Source organism: Mixophyes fleayi, chromosome 12, assembly GCF_038048845.1.
Source record: "Mixophyes fleayi isolate aMixFle1 chromosome 12, aMixFle1.hap1, whole genome shotgun sequence".
NCBI classification, from domain to species: Eukaryota; Metazoa; Chordata; class Amphibia; order Anura; family Limnodynastidae; genus Mixophyes; species Mixophyes fleayi.
Window position 1 is genome coordinate 58,912,433 of NC_134413.1, and position 22,307 is coordinate 58,934,739.

A 22,307-nucleotide genomic window follows, 5' to 3' on the forward strand; every position below is an offset into this window, starting at 1 on the left:
TGCAGTACCTGGTATACTAGAAGGGTTTCAGTCCTGAAGATCGGTCTTTGATTAAGTCAACCAATGTTCACGCATTTGCACTGCTCACCAAATTCTTTAGATTGAATACTGGCAAACCAAAGGCTGTCTCATCTGGAATCTGGCAGGAAACAGATAATTCACAACATGATAGCTGTAAGAAAACAATTACTGTGAGGATTCCCAATAGCTCCAGATGATGGATACCAACACCTTTTCTCTTTCCTGTAATTAACATGCTGCTAAGAACAGCAATTGGCTTACCTGGACTGCAATCAGTCCTTCAGTGAAAAGTTCAAGTCAATCAGAGCATTTAATCTCACCTGTATGTAGCCTTTGTAAGTTTTTTTGTTTTGGATTTCTGTGCTTGTGCTTTAAAGACTTGTTTTGTTGGACTGTACATCACAATTCTATCTTCTCCAATCCTTTGACCTCTGTTTCGTCCCCCACTATTCTACTTTCTGCAGTTCCTTGGTTTTGGCTTCTACCATCGCTATTTTACCGTTTACAATCCTTTGACTACAACTTGTACCTGACGACCAGTCCTCTCAGGACAAAGCGGCTTGGCCAGACATTTGGGTATATTTACTAAACTGTGGGTTTGAAAAAATTCAGTTTCTAGCTTTGATTTATTTAGTGCATTCTACAAAATGACCGCAAAATCTGATTAGTTGCTATAGACAACATCTCCACTTTTTTTAAACCCTCAGTTTAGTATATATTTACCCCATTGTGTATCTTACCGCTACCCCATCCAAGTGTTTTTTTTGTTCTTTTGTTCCCAGCATCCGTCTGCACTGTGACACACAGTTTATACATTTGATAGATTACATTTTTGAAGTGACCTTTATAGAGTCTCAAACAGGGATACTCCTCTATGAACTTTTTAGGTTTTTGTAAAACTTAAAGTAATGTGCCTGATTTTGTAAGTTAGTCCTGAATGCTTGATTTGGTATATTAAGAATATTTTTTAAAATCGGTAAAGGACTTCACTCCTCTCAACTCTATCTGTACTGGAACAGAGATATCAGTGTGTTTCTATATGGTCCATTGTGTATGTTTCCATTTATATGGTGATTTTAATTTCATTTCTCATGTCAATGTTGTTTTATTGTAATAAGACTTGGATATGTAGTGTGTTACTCATTGTGTTTATCATTGTAATAAACCTCTAGATCTTTTTTTATTTATCCCATGTCAATCAATATATTCTTACAACTAGAGTTTAATTGCATTATTAATTTTAGCAGAACAGAAGTCAATGAGCGCCCAGCATTTTTTCTATTTCTATTTGCTATAAGGAAGGGACACCTTAAGCAGGTGCAGCTCTTGCAAACTTTAGTTAGAGAGCGCAATTCCAGTATATACAATCTACCAGTTGGCCTAGTCTGAGAGTCCCCTCTGGGGGCCATGCAGCAAGTAGTTTATGAGAAAGCCCTGGGAAACTCCCAGTTAAGTGTTAGTGGGCTAAGTGGAAACTCCTTAGTAGCAAACTGCAAGAGATACCTGGATCTTTTCAAACATTGTAACATGGGTTGGCGTGGAATGTTGAGTCCTGGGATTTATGTAAATCCAGGGTAGAATGTGAGACTCTTCCTTAATGAGGACACATTGTTTGATCCGTGGGTACTTTAATGATGTCTAATATTCCTTTTATGAAGCTAAGAGTCTACATCTCAAGGCGAGGGTTTTTTTTTTTGCGATTTATGAAGTTTAGTGTAACACTTTTGAAAAGCATTGATGATTTTATCAAAGGTGAAGATACTAATTCCCTTACCATTCCTGATGGGATATATATGGATTTGGATTCTTTCGATTTGAGGTGCTTTCCTCCACAGATAAAATATAATTTTAAACTTTTATAGAGCAGAGTCACTCTGGATTCTGAGTTTCTTAAAGCCTCCCACTACACAGATAGTAAATCATCTCAAGAGTTTGTATGTCACTCTCCCCTGATTTATACACGTGCCTCCCAGATTGTGCTCTTAGAGGTACGCGGAACATCATTCAGGGCAATGTATGCTTCTATGGTGGATCCTAATTAATTTTTAATGCAGGGTCTTGAAGCTGCTAGGACCAATGTTGGTGGGGGGAGAGGGTTAATTTAACTATCACTTGAAATATGGTCAGACCAGGTAATGTGGCTAATTATATTATTCGAGAATAAATGTAAGTGTTTGTGTTCTACTAGAAAGTAGTCTGTCCGGGAATGTTGATGTGGGGGGCAGAATAAAAAGAGTAGTCTCTTACTCAGGGATGGTCGATTCTCCAGAAGTCAACTAGCTGGCAGTCATGAAGGAGTTTACATACCCTACGGTGCCAAAGTTGGGAATTTCTGGTGTAGGTGGAAGAGGAGTGTTTCTCATTGCTAATGAAATCACCCCCAACAACTAGTGATCAGTGGTCAAAGGAGTTACAGCAACCTGGTCAGGAAGCAAGACTGGTGCTGTTTTAGGGGAGTAATTGTTCATAAAATGAAAAAGTTGGTCAGAAATTAACACTTTAATATCTGACATCTACCTTCAAGCAAAATGTGGTGCAACACCTCTTATGGGTAGACTTAGAGAAACCAGAATTGCCACACTGAGGGAAAAGTTGTTTTTTTGGGGATTATTTTTGTAGAAGACCTGAGGGTAGTAATAGTTACTAAGTTTTGGAGTTGCATCAATCTTAAAGTGGGTTTCTTGGATACTGATGGATACAATATCAATTTTGTTAGAATTCAGTTCCTCAACAGCCATTTTTTCAGGGATATTAAGCCCTTTAGAATTAATGGTAGTAGCAGTTAGTTAGGGTGGCGCAGACATTGGTAATGGTAAAGAATGGTGGGGAGCGGGGACTTCAACCGAGTCCATGCTTGAGAATGTTTAGGCAGACCCAAGTATTGTTGTTCTTCTGGTAGTTGTAGAAATCTGGGAGTTTGGGGTTAGGGGGGTGTGGTATGGGATGGCGAGAAAAGCAGTTAGGACATAAAGTAGATATGAAATGGAACATTACGTTAACAAATTGTAACATTAAGTAGATCGTGCGCAACAAGATCTCTTTGGGGTTAAGTTGTAACTCATTGTCTGGGAGTAAAGTAGTGAAATAACCAACTAGGGTATGATGGAGAAAGCCCTCTCCTGGAACTGAAAACATACAACTTTAAACATTGATAAAACACATCCTAAACTCCCATAAGTCAGCAACCATGCATATTCTTTAAGGTAAGGAAAGTGCATCAAGTATGTATGCTGGACATTGTAAAGCTATCTAAAAACATTGGTAAAAGCTGCTAAAAGAACATTCAGGAATGAAAGCACATATATTTTTATAGTATTTCTATGGAAAGATTATGGGGCAATTTTAAAAGGGTAAATTATGATGCAATAAATGTCCCAAGGAAATGTCTGTGTGATGTTTCCAATCCATTCCATTCATTGATTTGAATTGGAGAAGTCTATGTGTAATCGCCAACAAGGCCACTATCAAGCCAACATTGAGGTCTCCTAAAATTCAGCTAAGTTGGAGATTGAAGTTTAAGGTCTCGTGATGAAGGCCACAAGTCCATTAGCTGTGAAATCAAGATGTTGTGAGATGTAGAACAGCCAGCACTTGTGCAAGAAGTCTCAGATTAAATTAGTTCATATACTTGGTATTTGCAACTAACTTGTGCGCCTAATGAGAAATGTGTGGCCTAGTAATTATATCTTGAGTAAGGAATAAGAATTATCCAGCCAACATAATTTATATGGGTTCTGCATTTCTGGTCCTACACATGGGTTTCGAGATTCTTTTGCTCCTGCGTGTCTTCTGGCATTTCTCCCTGTTAGGTAGTGTAGGGGGATCTAATCTAGACCCTAATTGAAGCCATTACATGTAATTTTTGGATAATCATAGTCTCTCAGAATTGGTCCAGATCATCAGGGTCCTGCAAGAAACATGCTTCCCATTAGGAGTAGCTTGTATGCTCAACAGGAAACCCCAGCGGTATTTCATTTTATTGTGTTTGAGAGCATCTGTTAGTAGTTTAGATGGCATTGCTGAAGAGTGTTCCAGGATAAATCCTGTAATATTTGAATTCTGTCTCCTTTAAATTCAATTTTCTCCAATTTCCTGGCCTTTCTTAGGATATCCTCACAAACTGTGTGGTAAAGGAGCCTGCCTATGTGCTGCAGGCTGCTCAGGCGAAGAGCTTTGTCAAAATCCACAACATTGTTCGGGTCGGTAATAATGTTGTTAAAGATTTCACTTAGGACTACATTAATACCTTGACCCTGGGACACCCCAAATTATGTGATTAATGCACCAATCTCTTATCTATGAAGTCTAGGGGGTTTATTTACTAAACTGCCAATTAGATTCTAGCTGTCATTTTATAGAATGCACTAAATTGAAAGCTAGAATCTGATTGGTTACTGTAGGCACCCTTTCCACTTTTTCAAACCCACAGTTTAGTAAATATACCTCTAGGTGTCCTCAAGCCAGCTTTGAGCTCTTGCGTGTGTGTAGATTTGGTGTCATTAAACTAAACTAAACTTAGCCTGGATTTCCTCTGAGACTTCTTTTTGCTCCTCCAGAACAGTCAGCCTAGTAGAGACCTGTCGAAGTCAGCATATTGGATAAAGTCATTTCAATTAAAATCGAGCAAACTTGGTTGTCTTTGTCTGAAAAGATGCGTACGGCACGCTACGGCATAACAGGACGTACTTGCAGACATCTCGTCCCCAGACTTCAGGATTGAATGACTGTACACTGGATCCAGAGCGCCTGCGATAAGTAACGGCTGTACTTATTATAATTTTCGCTTGAATATCTACTGCTACTTTTTGAGAATAAATCTTTGTGCTTTGGAAACACAAATCGAGATTCGACAATCGTTATTGGTTAGCGACAATACGCACTTAACAATTTGGGGGCTCGTGAGTTTTGGAGGTTTCGTTGCCGGACGATACGCAAGACCAACGGATTTCGGTTCCGCAACAAAGGGTGGAGACGCGTCATATACGGGTAAGAACGCAATGTGTTCAAAACCTGAATTTTACTCTGTGTTGTGAAACCGAATGTCCGTTTTGCATTGTCTAGGGCAGGGGTAGGCAACCTGCGGCTCTCCAGGTATTGTGAAACTACAAGTCCCAGCATGCTTTGCCAGTAGATAATCAGCAGATAAGTAGTAAGGCATGCTGGGATTTGTAGTTTCACAACACCTGGAGAGCCGCAGGTTGCCTACCCCTGGTCTAGGGCATGCTAACTATTTTCTTTTTATTATCATTGTGCGTTTTAACTGTATTGCATTGCTTAGCGTATGTGTATTTCCTGCTGTGCCTACGCGGACTTTCGGTAGATTTGCCACGTGGTTAAACAATCGTTTTGATAGTTATTATATGTGTATAGTATAATTACTTGTAAAAGCCTCTGAGATATTATTTCTATTGTTGGGAACTTTTGATTTTCTGTGCAGAAAAGGTGTATAGTGTGTGATGTTGTAACGTAGATACACTGTTTTATTGTGGATTGTGCTCAGTTGCTGTCTGACGAGGCAGGTTGCCCAACTGAAGGCCGGTATACTGAGTGCGAAAACCGGGTTTTCGCGAATCGCCACCAATAGATCGCAAGGTTTACTGATAATTAGTATTAGTAGGCGGTGCGATCTAACCGCATGGTAAACACAACCGCGAGGGTAAAATTGGAAGTGCGTGAAGGAATTATATTGGAAAGGCTGGTTGATTGTATCGACTTGGTGCTACCAGTTATAATAAACTCAACAGAAATTTGAGATAGCCGGGCTATCGAGGAACTATCTCTGTGTTAGGGATTCTTGTTCGGAACAAGAGTAAGCGAGTGGACGCGGCTATTTGGAAATACGTCCACCGGGGCATTAGAAATCTCTAGCGGTGATTGTAGCAACAGGGTTGAAATTGTTGGGTGGAAAGAACAGAGCATTGCAGTGTTTGTGTTCCGTGTAGAAGGTATTGTTCAACATGGGTGCTAAGCATACGTTAGAGATGGCCAGTGTACTGCCTAAGGAAGGGCCTATTGGTTCAGCGAGGTTTCTCATGTGTAAGAAATATGGTGCATACGCAACTGTGTATTGTGACACGTGGGTCAAGATGACCAAAGATTGTGATAGGCCTTTCACAACAATAGGGAGTTTTAATGCAGAGGTACTAAATACTGTAAAAGATAAAGTATGGTTGATTAAGTCAACGAAAGTGAGGAATAAACATAATGATTGTTTAAAATTGTAGCAAATGGAAGGTAACACGTGGCAGAGCAGCGAATGCACAGCGGAAGTAGGCGTGGCGAAAAGCGCGCGCACGGCGGAAGTAGCCGTTGAGAAACGTGGCGAACTCAGCGCAAGCGCGCCCCCGCCACCTTATGTGGCGGGAGGGGTAAGTACAGCCGTTATTAAAACGGAAAAAAGAGAAATTGCTAAGTTATATCCTGTCTTAAGCCAGTTTAAAACCAGTGTATCTGAAGATGAACCCACTGTGATTTCAGCCATTGCTCATGCTGTTAATATGCTAGAGGTTCAGCGTAAGTATGGGAAAGAAGCAATGGCTGAGATGGATGAGAGTAGTGTGATCACTAGGAGTGATAGCAGTCTAAATATTGAAACAGCAGATCCGGTAGTGACTTCTGAAGACAGTGAACCAGTGGGTGCGTATCCAGTCCGCACAAGATCAGTTCCCAATGGGAAGGCGGACAAGGATGGTGTAGTTCCTTTAAAGAATGTTACAATGCATTGTCCCTGGACTAGATCAGAATTACGTTCCATTATGACTGAATTCCCAGATCCTAGAAAAGAGTTGGCAAAGTGTCAGAAATTTGTTAAAGACTTAGGAAATGCACACGAACCAATCAATAAGGATTGGTGTGTCTTCCTCCCAATACTGACATACAAAAATTTATTAAAGATTGTTTGTTGGATGAAGATGACACCTTGACTGATGAGATTAACCAAGAGAATATAGAACAAATCGTCAACATTAGCCATCTATTTTCCAGTAGTGATAAATTGGAGTAAGATTTTCACCATAAAACAAAAGGATAGTGAAACGTCCTCAGATTACTTTGCTAGAGCTATAGCAGCGATAACACGGTTCACTGGGATATCCAACATAGTTGAGGACCCACATCACAGAGAGGTAGCTGTAGGAGTATTAATGGATGGCCTTAGAGAAAATGTAAAGACAAGAGTACAGACCACATTACCTAATTGGAGAGGCATCACAGTAGATTCTCTTAGGGAGTTTGCTGTGGAGCATGACAAAAACCTCTTTAGAAAAAAGGAAGAGAAAAGTGATAGGTTAATGACGGTAAGTATACAGGCTTTAGTGGGAGTGCATACACGACCACCAGCATACAACCCACATAATAAGAAATATAGAATAATCAGGTGTTTCAAGTGTAACGAAGAAGGCCATTTCGCAAGAGATTGTAAAAAAGAAAGACAGTATACTCACACGGGTGGGTCACGTAGATATTCTCCAAAGGGGAATTTTCATAGATTAGAAGACTCGCATCTACCCGCGCATATTATAGCAGCAAATGCTGCGCGGGAAAAAGATAGTCAGCGCTAGGGGTCTGGTCATACCTGTAGTCTACAGCCAGTGAGGTTAACTGAGAGTCAGATAGAAGAACCAACAGTGATAGTTGACATAGCTGATGGGAAGCAAACTTTTCTTGTAGATACAGGGGCGGCCCGATCTGTGATAACCTCTCCTTTCAATCTACAGGTGACCAGTAAAACTGTTCCAGCTATGGGGGTAACGGGAAGAGTGTTGCATTATCCACTAACCAAACCTGCTGAAGTTACTATCGGGCCCCTGCATACCAAGCATTCATTTCTCTTGGCTGCGACGGCTCCTACTAACTTGCTGGGAAGAGACTTGTTATGTAAAATGGGATATGGGATATACTGTACTCCAGATGGTGTGTTCTTAGATATACCGGAGAAAGTCGCACATGAGGTACAGGATATATTGGACACCCCTCAAAGGTTAATGTTACACTCTCCTGTTATAGAACAAAGTCCATCTCAAGTAAAGGGGATGTTGCTGGAAATACCAGGTTCACTATGGACCAGAGATGGACAGGACACTGGACTGATGGCAAACGTAGCCCCTGTCATAGTCAATCTAAAAAGTGGTAGGATGGCTCCAAAAATCCCACAGTATCCATTAAAACCGGAGGTGGAACTAGGGGTATATCCTGTTATTGAAAGGCTGTTACAACAAGGGATTTTAATTCGTACAGCCAGTACAGCAAATAGTCCCATTTTCCCTGTGAAGAAGAGTGGGGGGAGGCGCTATAGATTAGTCCAGGACTTAAGGGGAATTAATAAAATTGTTGAGAGCCAATTCCCCGTAGTGCCGAATCCAGCTATCATCCTCATGCAGATTCCACCGTCTGCTAGTCATTTTACTGTCATTGATCTATGTTTTGCTTTCTTCTCAGTCCCTCTTCACCCTGACTGCCAATACCTTTTTGCATTCTCCTACCGGGGAGTGCAATACACATGGACCAGACTTCCCGAGGGATTCATTGACAGCGCCAGTATTTTCTCCCAAGCCTTACATGACTGTTTGCAATCCTTTCAACCCCTCAATGGGTCTGTTCTAATTCAATATGGGGACGATTTGTTGCTGTGCTCTAATTCTTTTATGTCATGTTTACATGATACTAAATTGTTGTTGCTCCATCTCTCACAAACAGGGCACAAGGTGGTAAAGGACAAATTACAGCCATGTCAGACTAAGGTCAGATACTTAGGACACTGCCTCACTAAGGGGCTAAGACACCTGACATCCGACAGGATTGAGGCTATACAACACATGACTCTGCTGCAGAGCCAGAAGCAGATTCATACCTTTTTGGGGATGTGTGGATACTGTAGATCCTGGATCCCAGGTTTTTCTATTCTGGCATTACCATTGCAGGAGCTAGTCTCTTCCTCAAAACCAGAGCGTGTTGTACACACAGAAGAGTCAGAGCAAGCATTCTTTAACCTTAAAGATAGTCTGACTAAAGCACCTGCATTGGGAATACCTGATTACGAAAAGCCTTTTGAGCTATACTGTACGGAAGCTGATGGTTGTGCAGCAGGTGTCCTCACACAGAAACATGGTGACGCTAGCAGACCGGTAGCATACTACAGTGCACAATTGGACAATGTGGCAAGATCACTCCCAACATGTCTCAGAAGTGTAGCAGCAACTGCTCTTCTGGTAAGTAAGAGCGAGGACGTAGTATTGGGACATAATTCAACTGTCTATACACCCCATGCTGTATCAGCTCTGTTAAATTCAGCCCAAACCAGACATGTTTCTTCAGCTAGATTCACAAAGTGGGAACTAGCCCTGATGGCACCCTCAAACATCACCATCAAACGATGTAGCGCCTTAAATCCAGCTACATACCTTCCATATGTGTCTAGAGACACAAAGGGTGGGAGGTGAGGAGACCCTGGTCGATGATGAGTTAGGCAAGAATACTGACACGCATGACTGTATGGAACACCTAAATCAGACCTTTACTGCAAGGCCCGACATACGTGACACCCCCTTAGAAAATGTAGATTTTATGTTTTATACAGACGGGAGTTGTCCTAGACAGACAGAGACGGGAGAGCTATGTACTGGTTACGTTGTTGTAGACGATCAGGATGTGGTAGAAGCTGAACCCCTTGGCTCACCTCACTCAGCTCAGGTGGCAGAACTAGTAGCATTAAGGAGAGCGTGTGAATTGGCAGAGGGTAAATCAGCCAATATATATACTGACTCTAGGTACGCCTTCGGGGTAGTGCACGATTTTGGGGCCCTTTGGCGTCTTAAAAACTTTACGACAGCAGCAGGTACACCAGTGGCACACTCGCAACACATAAAAGGACTTCTGACAGCGATACAGTTACCCAGAACAGTAGCCGTCATAAAGTGCAAAGCCCATACCTTTGAAGAAGACCCAGTGTCACTGGGCAATAACAGGGTGGACGAAGCTGCTAAATGGGCAGCAAGGCAACCTATGACTGTATCGACCGACACTATGATGGGTTTTCAGACATTAGACATGCAGAAATTAATTGAAATGCAAGATTTGTGTTCCCTGCAGGAAAAGGCGGTCTGGAAGGCGAAGGGATGTGGTCAAGAGTCTTCAGGACTCTGGAGGGATGGACAAGGTAAGCCTGTAGCTCCCCCAACGTACTATCCAAGCCTGGCTGAAGCAGCACACGGTCTGACTCGCCTGGGTAAAGAAGGTATATGCAAACTGGTGAGAGCATACTGGTGTGCTCCCGGATTTTCCTCTCAGGCTGGTAAGAAGGCAATGTCACGTCTTACTTGTTTGAGGAAAAATGTTGGGAAAACTATTCCAACTGAGCCATCCCACATCCCTCCTACAGACGGACCTTTTCAGGTAATACAAATTGACTATATCCAACTACCACCATGCAGGAATCTAAAGTATGTGTTAGTGTGTATTGATGTTTTTTTCGGTTGGGTAGAAGCATATCCGGCAGCCACTAATACTGCTGTGTTCACTGCAAAGAAAATTGTACAAGATTTTGTATGTAGGTTAGGTATCCCTAGAATCATTGAAAGTGATAGGGGTACCCACTTTACTGGTGATATCTTCCAAAATATGTGTAAACTCATGGGAATCGGTAGCAGACTTCACACCCCTTACCGACCACAAGCCAGTGGTAAGGTGGAGAGAGTAAATGGTACTATAAAGAACAAGCTTGGTAAGGTAATGGCTGAAACTGGGTTGGCATGGCCTGAGGCTTTGCCATTGGTCCTCTATAGCATTCGGACCACTCCTAGAACTCCTCTTAATCTGTCCCCCTTTGAGATACTGTTCGGGCGACAACCTCATTTGATCGTGAGTCCACAAGACGACTTGAAGTGTAATAATGAAGTGACTGTACAATATCTTATAAGAATGAGTAGACAGCTAAAGCAACAACAACAAAAACTAAAAATGCTGTCACCTGGTATGCCAGAAACAAACTGTCATGATGTTGAACCTGGAGACTGTTATGATCTGCAATTTCTTACGTTCAGGTTGTTTAACAGATCGTTGGGAAGGCCCGTACCAAGTGCTGCTGACCTGTACTACATCACTGAAAGTTGCAGAGAGAGACACTTGGGTCCATTCCACCCACTGCAGGAGAGTCCGTAACCCGGAGAAAGTGCAAGATAAAACTGAGACCGACGACATAGATCTGTCACTTGTGAGTCTGTTCCGGGAGACCTAAAGCCTGCAGTCGAGACACCTGAACCAGAGACATTGCCCCAGAACTATCTTTCCAGCGATGGAGTGGCGGTTTTTGTTTTTGTTTTGTTCCAGGATTTTCCTTGTTTTTACTTTTTCTAGGACATTCTATTTTTGTGGAGGAGGGTTCTGGTAGTGATGCGGATGAGATGGAGGCAGAGGAAAAGTTATTAGAATATTCAGAGCAGCCCATTATCAAGCTTGGGCCGGGGGTTATGAAAAGGTCTGCTAGCTCAGGAACTCGGAGACAGTGTGAGGGGCTATTGTCTGATGAGTATTGCATCTGCAAGTTCTGTGACTCCCTAGTTGAAGAGAGATGCATCCAGCGATGCCAGTCCACCGATAATCCTCCAAAGGATGCCCGTCCATATTCAGATTATCACTCCCTGGTGGTTAAAGTGCTAAACCAAACCGAGTGCTGGGTGTGCTCTCACGTGCTGCAGGGGTAGCATAATATAGGACTAGTGCCATTCCCTCTAAACATTTCCGAAGTACTCGAATTGAGGGGTGGGAGGCCCATAGACGGGAGGTACAATAACACTAGGTCCCCTAGTCTGACGTTTCGACAATACTCCGTAGACAGATCTTTGCTGTGCCTAAATATATCTCGTGCAAAGCGTCTGGAGAATTGGGAGGCTGACCTATCAGATCAGACAATGGCTCGCCACGCTCATGTTGGAGTGAGACTTACAAAATCACCCATAGGCAGGAATGTTGATGGAAGTTATAAATTAGGGCATATAACCAAACATAAGAAAATGTCCATTGGTAAAGTCTCTATAGATAATTGTGAGAATGTCATCCATGCTGACACGTGTCTTGAGCAAATGAAGACTCTATGCATGGGTAGTTTGGTCAAAACTCTGTGCGATATAATTAATGGGCATACTGTTCCTTATGTACTCCCTGATGATTCGTACTTTGTTTGTGGGAGGAAAGCTTATTCCTGGGTAACTCCGAGTTCCAAGGGCTTGTGCTTCTTAGCTAAACTGGTTCCTGAAATCATGACTATTACTCATGAAGAAATGGTTGGTATTCACAAGACTACATCACCACCATACGTACACACACAGTATGAACACCGTGGCAAGAGAAATATGATTCCTGGTGAGGAACCCATAGCTACAAACTTGATTAGTGAAACCGCTGGTTTTCAAGTTATGGTTGCTCTAGAGCTCACCAGGACTGCTCGGGGAACATTAAACTTTAAATATATCCAAGACCTAGCTAAATTAATAGATAATATCACTGAGATGTATGATGACACTTTCAGGTATACTGGAAGAGAGCTACAAGCGTACAAGAAGGAGTTGGTGCAACATAGACTGGTACTAAATTATCTCGCCTCTATTACTGGTGAGTACTGTGTAACACTGGCCACCCAGTTCGGTGTCAAATGTTGCACGTACATCACCAATAATACAGATGACCCTAAGGAGGTTATAGACCGGAAGATGGATGAAATTCTGCAACTGAAATGGGAATTTCGAAGGAACCATAATTCTTCATTATATGAGGTCGGGGAAAAGGTGGCAGGTTGGTTCTCGTGGTTGAACCCTGTGAAATGGTTCTCCGGTCTGGGGGAGTGGGTACAGGAAATGGTTGCTAGTGTAGGTAAGCTCCTTCTCCTTATACTGGGTGTCATTTTAGCAATTGGTTTATGTGTCAAATGTGTTCCTACTGTGTTGAAGTGTGGAAAATGGTCTCCTAGGAGGAACACTGAGATTGAAACTGAAAGGGTGCTACCAGATACCGAGATCATGGTCTGTGAAGAAGTGTTGTATAACCCTGAACTTGAAACGGTGATACGGTGATTAGGTGATAGTTTATTACACTATCAAAGGGTGGAGCTGTCGAAGTCAGCATATTGGATAAAGTCATTTCAATTAAAATCGAGCAAACTTGGTTGTCTTTGTCTGAAAAGATGCAAACGGCACGCTACGGCGTAAAAGGGCGTACGCAGCTGCAACACGTGGCAACAACAGTATTTAGTCTTTTACATACATTCGCACACACACGCACACTTGTAAAATAATACACATTAATGGTAGTTGCAACACAGTCATTTATGTCAAAATATAGTAGTATTTATGTGTGATATCATAGGTTATATGCATATCAGTGAAACATATGGTACAGGTTGAAGGAATCATATCATGTGTGGTATCATAATACTCTTCTTAACATTTGCAACTGTCCGGGCCACTCTGCGAAGGAATCGCAGAGTGCATACGCAAGTTATGAATGATAGGAAATTATGAACTATTTAAGACTAAGGAATCTTGGCGGGAAGATCGGAGCATACCCCCTGAGGAGATGACCCCCTCCTTTGGATTCTTTAGGTTGAACTAGCCAATGATTGACAACCCCTTGGACCTTCCTGAAACCTGGACCAATAGAAGCAAGCTATACCATTCTGCATTGTTTTACTGTATTTCTGTGTGCATATAAACAGCAGCTCCTCATCTAGTGTGCAGACATCTCGTCCCCAGACTTCAGGATTGAATGACTGTACACTGGATCTAGAGCGCCTGCGATAAGTAACGGCTGTACTTATTATAATTTTCGCTTGAATATCTACTGCTACTTTTTGAGAATAAATCTTTGTGCGTTGGAAACACAAATCGAGATTCGACAATCGTTATTGGTTAGCGACAATACGCACTTAACAGACCTGAAATATGTCTGCCTGAAATATTGCAATTTATGACTTTTTAGAATCTGGTGAAGAACTTCAAGAAAACTATAGAGATCTTATTTGGTAGATAGCATACATAACATATATGAGCAAGACTTTTATACAGATTGGATCTGCCACACTTGTCACTGTGTACACATTTGATATATTTCACCTGCACAATGTTAGGAGGTAAAGCAGGGCATATTTTTGGTGGGGGGAGACAACTATTTTCACAGATGTCCAATTCCAGAGTCCAGGGAAAGCTGCTGCTCGATATGGCTTCTTAGCCATGCCCTCTTCCCAATTTAGATCTTATTTGGGGATGATGAGCATGTTTACGGTGTAATGACTAGAATACTTTGTCTAAATCACAAATCAAAATATTACTTTGTGTGCGCTGCTTTATTTTTACTCCTAAAAAAAGATTCTTGCTAGAGACTCACTTTATAAATGTTGATTAAAGCAGTTGCTACCTTTTTGAAGAAGAGCAGATGTATAAAGCTGCAACCTGACAGTCTCCTGTTCTAAACATTACAAACATGGTTGTGCTTGGGTATTTGCCATTCTGTCATGGCAGAGGTAAAAATAAAATATTAAAACCAATAGATATGAATGTATATGATTTCCACTCGGGTAAAATTGTTTTAAAAGGTTTGACCAGTGAGCCAGTGGGAAATTAATTTACTATGCATAATCCACTTCTATTCTGATATGCCCAAGAAAAGATATTGAAGGTAAAATTTTATTCAAGAATAGCCCAAAATCAATCACTCACACCTATGGGCAACTTACTACCCCTCATTAGCATGTACATTGCCCATCTGAGTGCCCTCCCGTTGAAAAATATTTTGTATGAGGTGGCAAAGAGTCAGATTTTGGGGGGGTTTCAATCAAATCGAGAACGGTCCTACTACTGCCATACCCCTGGCATACAGACAATAAAATCTGTGTTTTTATTTCTGTATCTTTACCCCTTTATTTTGTAACTGTATTGCATTTATTTTTGTATGTCATTTGATATGTTAACCATGTGAATGCTGATATGTGAATTGATCACCCTTTTGGCAAACAAAAAGCATTGTGTTTACATTTGTGTAACAGAGTTTTGTTCTATTAACCCTTTGACGGTGGGTGTGATTGTTAATGTACAAGGAGCATACTGTGCGACAGTGTGTACATTTGAGGTTTGGGGTCCAATTGTCCTGATTCAATAGGTAGTGGCAGGTAATAGGCATATATGGATGTGAGAGACTACTACTACCTCTAACCTGTGTCATAGATGAGTCCAAGATTGCGTGATGAAATCCAGTGTAACTCCTTACAGTAAGCTTTTACGTCAGACGCTGGAAGCGCGTTCATGATACATTCCTTCAGTATTCCATGGTAAATTTATGACTTGCTCTTCAGCTCTCATTTTATTTACTTAATTCGTACACTGATGAAAATGCAAATGTCTTGTTTTCAAGCAATGCATAAAACATATGTACATATATGTTTTGGGAAGATCCTTTTAGATAATCCTTTTGTTAGATTTGAATATATAACTAAATCCACACCCAGTATATACCTGTACAAAATGACCATCAATAAACCTAAGTGATAAGTGGATACAGTAGCCGCCTATTTCAACGGTATTAGGTTTCACAATCTGCTACACTAACTAGTGTGGCAGATTTATGAAGTTTACGGCAAGGTGGAAACAAAAATTACTAGCTGCAATAATTTAGAACATAAACCATAAAAAATGCATATTTATGCCAGTTTTAAAAATTAAAGTGACTTGTTTCAGCCACCTTAATAATAAGCTAGCAGATCATCCATGTATTTCCTTTCAAACTGCACAGCACGGACGGCTGTTCGCTGTCTGGAGGGGGGAATCGGAGGTGCTGTGAAAGTGCCTCCATTGCCAGCCCCCTCTCCTAACGTTCAAGAACCCTCCTGGGAGCCGTCCTCCTGTGCTGACAGCAATTAAACTGCACACACTTCGTGAGGAGGGATGGCAGCACGTAAGTGAAACCCTCTCCCAGCACAGTGCTGGGAGAGGGGGGGTAGAAAATCGCAGTGTCCCCTGAGCAGGCTGCTTCTTACTAGAAGCAATAATTAAAAAAATAAATAAATAAATAAAAAAAAAAAGGATTCTATTTCTATTTAGCTCAGGAGACTGGGTCAGGCTAGGGTCACTAAGCTAGTGAGCCCTGCTAGGCACTGGATTGGTTGTGGAGGTTATCCTGTTGGACGCTTGCCAGTTCAGCGCTGGGCCCTGGAGGAGTGGTGTTTCCTCAATTACACTTCCTCCGTTGGGGTCTCTCACTACTTTGTGTGCAGACACCAGAATAGACAGCCATTTTATAGCTCCAGCTTCTCCGCTTTACTGGCCTGATACGGTAAAAGGTTTGGGGGCTGTTATTTTCAAAAGTTTGTTTTCTTACTCTTTATTGGCTGTATTGCAGGCTCACTTTCTGTTCAGTTTCGTGGGTTGCTTGTTATTTATATTGTGCTTTGTTACTGTTTATTACACTGTTTTTTGTGTGTGTTTTGTCCCATCTGTTAACATGTCAGATAGGGGAAAATCCTTGTGTGGTAAGGCTAGTGTTATATCAATGTTGAGTTTCACATGTGCTGTCTGTCATGTTAAGTTACCATCGGGTCAGTCATGCATGCAGACTCTGTACGCAGCCTGCCGGCTTTCAAAGAGCATACCATGTAAAACAGCAGCTGCTGCTTTACATACAGCAACACGTGCCTGGGTTCGGTCTCTACTACAATACGGTGGCTGAACTTGCTCAGTTGGTGCGGTCACAGGCTGTGGCCGCTCCATCTTCTGATTCTGCTTGTACTGTAGCGAATGACATGGGTTCTAGTTCGCTAAGTTAAGGTTTGACTGTTTCTCCCTGGCGGAGTCTCTACAACCTGCTTGGGTACAGGGACTTGCATCCTCTGTACAGGGTTTGGTTTCGCTTTCTTCCTCTTTAGAGAGGATGTTACATTTTACAGCACAGTCCTCCTCACGTAAGCATAGGAGGATGATGCCACAACTTCAGGAAAATAAATCAGATTTTCACTGTAATTCCCAGAAAGGTAATTTAGCGGTGATTTCTAACATGGATGCTCCTTCGGTAGTGGAGGAGATTCATTCTGATTGCCAGAGTGTGGAGGAATTAATACAAGCTGTGTGTCAGGTACTTCACTTTCCTAAGTAAGAGGTTCCTCATGTTGCACAGGCTTCTCTTTTTGCACGCCGAAAAAATAATTCTTTCTTTTTCCTGGCTTCTTCTCTTTTGGAAGATTTGTTGTCAGAGCCTTGGACTTCCCCAGATAGCAAGTTCCAAGTATCTTGGCGACTGCAGTCGTGTTATCCTTTTCCTCCTGAAGTTTTTGCTAGATGGTAGATGCTTCCACGTGTGGATGCTGCAGTTACAAGGTTAGCCAAGGTAACTACTATTCCTATTCCTAACACAGCCACTCTTAAGGATGGTATAGACCGTGAGTTTAAGGCCATCCTTAAGTTCATTTTCGTGGCAGCAGGTGCCTCTTTGAGGCCTGCTTTGGCATCTGCGTGGGTTAACAAAGTTGTAGAACGCTGGTCAAAACGGCTGTTTCAAAGTTTGTTGTCAGGCAGGCCGTCCTCTGAACTGCTTCCATTAATGGAGCAAATGGAGCAAATTCAGAGGGCGATAGATTATTTGAGACGGCTATAGACGCTGGACTGATTTGGTGCACGTATTTCTGCCTCTGCAGTTTCGGCTCGTCATACTCTCTGCCTCAAGTCCTGGAAGGCTGATGTGGAGTCTGAAAAAAACTGAGACCATACCTTTTTTTGGGGGTGTTTTAATTGGACCTCAGTTTGACTCCATTATCAATCAAGCTACAGGTTGAAAGACCACTTTTCTCCTTGCTACTGCTCCTAAACAAAGATTATCCAGATTCCGATCCTTTTCAGTTCTCAGGAAGGTTTCGGGGTTTATATTCCTCAGGCCAATCTTCTGTAGGCCAGTAATCCGCCCCCAGGGGTGGTTTGCTGCGTGGGTGCCAGGCCTGGTCGGCTCGACGTCCAGCAGCAAAACCTGCAGACAGGCAGTCTGCATGACGGTCATTTTGTTCCTCCGCTGTCGCCAGTGGTGGGAGCTCGTCTTTTCTTGTTCAGGGATCTAGGATAAAAGATCGATCTGCTCGGTCTTTCTCCCAGACAGTTCTTTGGCAGAGGGCTTCCCACTTGTCCACGAAAGTGAATGGCTTTATGAGAAACTATTATATCCCTCCTTTCTTCCAGAGTGATGATTCCGGTGCCAGATTCTCGAGGAGGTTTGGGTTTTTATTGCAACCTTTTTGTCTCATGCTAAAACCAAATGGCTTATTCAGACCAATTCTGATTCTAAAATCTTTCAACACCCAGGTCACAGTGCCCAGGTTCAAGATCGAGTCTATCTCGCGTACCTATCTAGAGGGGTCATCAGTCCCTTTTGAGGTTTTCGGTTTTGTCAGAGCACTAACAATTTCAGGCTCTTCCCTTTGGTCTGGCCACGGCCCCACGTATCATCACCGAGATCATGGCAGTTGTGGCTGCTCTGCTAAGGTCCAAGAAGATTACAATCATGCCTTATCTTGAAGATCTTCTTTTAATGTCAGCGTTTCCAAAGGTGCTTCAGTCACATATCCAAGTTGTAATCCACTCCCTAGAGTCTCACGGTTGGATTCTCAACTTCAAAAAGTCCAAGTTGCTCCCATCCCATCAAATGATCTTTTTGAGTATTTTTATTTCACATCTTACAAGACGGGTGTTCTCACCAACCAAGACAGGATTCTAACTTTGTAGAACAGGGTAAGGTCTTGGTTGGCGGCAAGGTAGCCTTCGGTACATTTTTCCACAAGCGTTTTGGACAACATGGTATCAACTTTTGAAGCCGGTCCAGTTTGCTCAGTTTCATGCAAGGCAGTCCTAGTTAGATCTTCTGTCACAATGCAACAAATAGCATCTGAATCTGGCGGCCCAGTTATTTCACCTGTCTCCGCAGACCAGTTATTCGCTTCTTTGGTGGTTACATAAACAGATTCTCGCATGGGGACGCAAATTATTAATTTGAAATTTGACTTTGATCATAAAGGATGCCAGCCTTCGAGATTAGAGGCCGTCTGTCTTCATGCTCTGTTTCCGGGTTTTTTGTACTCAAAAGGAATCCAAGCTTCCAATCAATGTCTTGGAACTGCAAGCAGTGTTTCATGCTCTTATAAGCGCGCAACACTTGCTGCAGGGAAGGCCAGTAAAGATTCGGTCAGACCATACCACGTCAATGGCATACCTCAATCATCAGGGCGGCACCAAAAGTCCCTTGGCCATGTGGAAATCGTCCCTTCATCCTAAGGTGTTCCAGTTCTTCTGATGGCGCTGTATTGGTCGCGGAGCTCGGACGTGGCGGTTGCCGCTACGCCCAGACCTATTAACTCAAGATCCCTTTTTTTTCATCTAAGTTTACAAAGTCTGGCTTTAAAGGCGTGGCTGTTGAAGCCATGATCCTAAGAGCTAAGGGTTTTTCCGAACGTGTGGTGCAAACCATGCTTCGTGCTCGGAATCCAGCTTCTGCAAAAATCTATCATTGAGTCTTGAAGATATATATTGGCTGGTGTGAAAATGAGGGATATCCTACTTCTTATTTTCGCTTGGCCAGGTTACTTAGGTCCTTGCAGGATGGGTTTGATGCAGGTTTGCGTCTTGGTTCTCTTAAAGGTCAGGTGTCCAGCTTTTTCGGTCTTCTTTCAAAGCAAACTTGCTGTCAAACCTTATGTGCAAACTTTCATTCAGGGCGTTCTCCATGTACAACCTCCATATATTCCTCCAGTACTACCATGGGATTTGAATTTGGTGTTGAATGCTTTACAGCATCCGCCTTTTGAACCTATGAATACAGTGTAATTCAAATTTCTTTTCTAGAAAACGGTTTTCCCATTTCTACGGCACGCAGTTTTCAGAGTTTGCTGCTTTATCTTTCAATTCTCCTCTTCTTGTTTTTCATAAAAGCAGGGCAGTTCTTCGAAACAAGCCCTCTTTCTTTCCTACGGTTGTGTCTGTTTTTTATCTAAATCATCATCCTCATCCTCATCCTCATCCTCATCCTCATCCTCCATCATCCATCATCCTATATAGCGCCACTAATTCCGCAGCGCTGTACAGAGAACTCATTCACATCAGTCCCTGCCGCATTGGAGCTTACAGTCTAAATTCCCTAATATAGACACACACATACAGACACAGAAAGACAGAGGGGGAGAGACTAGGGTCAATTTTGATAGCAGACAATTAACCTACTAGTACGTTTTTGGAGTGTGGGAGGAAACCGGAGCACCAGGAGGAAACCCACGCAAACACAGGGAGAACATACAAACTCCACACAGATAAGGCCATGGTCGGGAATCTAACTCATGACCCCAGTGCTGTGAGGCAGAAGTGCTAACCACTAGGCCACTTTGTCATTTTGGCCCTGACTGATTTTATGTCTTCAAGTTAATGATATTTCTATTTGTTATCTGAGTCTTCCGAATTTATGTGCAGAGGTCTCGGAAGGTGCGCAAGACTGACTTTTGATTCTCCATCATGCTCACAAAAGAGGCTGGCTAGCTTCTGAAGTAATTATTGCTTGGTGGATTGTGGCTGTTATCCCTTAATCTTATAGTAAGGCTGGGGAGCCTGTCCCAGATTATCTAAGCGCGCACTCTACAGTGTCAGTAAGTGCTTCCTGGGCGGCCCGTTATGGTGCTTCCAGAGAACAGCTGTGTAAAGCAGCCACATGATAGTCTGTACACACATTCACTAACTTTTACAAGTTTAATGTTCTTGCATCCAAGGATGCAAGTTGTGGAAGAAAGGTGCTTCGTGCGGTTTCTTCTGAGTGTTCCCTCCCGTAGGGGCAGCTTTGGGATGTCCCCGGTGTCCCCCAAAGGAAGACATAGAAAATAGGATTTTTATACTTGCGTAAAATCCATTTCTCTTAGTCCATTGGGGGACACCAGGCTCCCACCCTTAACGCTCTAGTTTCTCCTACTGTTTGACATGTAGTCTTGTTGTTAAGGGAATGTTGTTGTTTGTTAATTTTAATCTTTTTCTTGTTTTCTCTCTCTCTCTGCTTTCTGTGGGCTTGGCTAAACATAAACTGAGGTTGGACAGGAGGTGGGGTATAGAGGGGGAGGAGCTAGGGCTTAGTAAACGGAAGTTTTAAAGTGCCAGTTCGACCTGTCCTACTCTATACCCCAATGTCCCCGGTGTCCCCCAATGGACTAAGAGAAACGGATTTTACGTAAGTATAAAATACCATTTTTTTTTTCTAGGTTAATAAAAAAGAGGTTTGCTGCAAATTACTAATGGCTTTTCCGCAAGTTCATTCTTGTAGTGGCTGCCACTCTCAGCGCTGTGTGTTTTTTACTGTCTATATATTACACAGGATTTTGCTGGTCCTTCACAGCTGCGATTTTGGCTGCCACTTCAATTTTGGTGTAATATTTTATCAGCACCAGAATATTTGGTTTGTGTTTATTGTCTCTTTTTGCAATGAGTTATGCTACATTTGTGCAGATATCACTAATATGTTATATACATTTAGCATGAATGTATATTTTAGAATGACTTTTTTTTCTTTTTTTTTTAAGCTAATACAAATGGAAGAAGAATTAAAATGTGCGCCATTGTCTTTCCAACATCAAATGATGAGCAAGCTGCATGTATATAGAAGGGTCCTTGTTAAACTGCAGACTGATGCAAAGAATATTAATATGAGTTTGGGATTGGCTTCTAATGAGAGCAGAAAGAGGCTTTACAGTGTGGAAAATGAACAAAATGTAAGTGTTTAACACATTTTCTATATCATTTATTCTATATATTTACAAATACTGCATATACTGTTGTAATTGGTAGGCATTGTGATGTCAAAGGTTTCAATGAAGACGTGTTGTAGTCACTTTAGTATTAACATTATAATGCTTACATTACAGGATAAAATACCACTACTGCAGATTTTCAAATTAGTGGCACACCGGTTCTTTTCTAATACAATGATCAGTATTTGCTGATTGCTAGGTGATTGTACTCTGAAAATCAAGCATTACTGTGTGCTGATATTGGAGTGATTATATGTTGCATTTAAAACGAGGAACACAAGTGCCAATGTGCTACTACACTAGAAATGTTTTAGGTCATATTCTCATCATTTCTCGGACCAGTGTTCTACTGTGACTTCTTATATCACAACTGCTCTGGATAAATTATTCCAACTATTAGGTGCCAGAACTTCTGTTACAGAATTTTGGGAAGTGTGACAATGCACATTGGCAGCCTTATGCCTAGTATTTGGCATATAAGCGAATACAATTATTA

At 42.0% G+C, this 22,307-nt stretch overlaps 1 protein-coding gene across 2 annotated transcripts in view; it reads left to right on the top strand.

The window, feature by feature from the left end:
* Window positions 1-22,307, top strand: part of VTI1B (vesicle transport through interaction with t-SNAREs 1B) — a 98,103-nt gene that overhangs the window by 35,263 nt on the left and 40,533 nt on the right. For both annotated transcript variants that reach the window (XR_012680268.1, XM_075193091.1), the window contains exon 3: window positions 21,584-21,772. Coding sequence is in view for 1 of the 2 variants with exons in the window: in XM_075193091.1 (XP_075049192.1) it covers window positions 21,584-21,772 (189 nt within the window). In the remaining variant the exon portion in view is untranslated. The remainder of the gene's footprint in view (window positions 1-21,583; window positions 21,773-22,307) is intronic.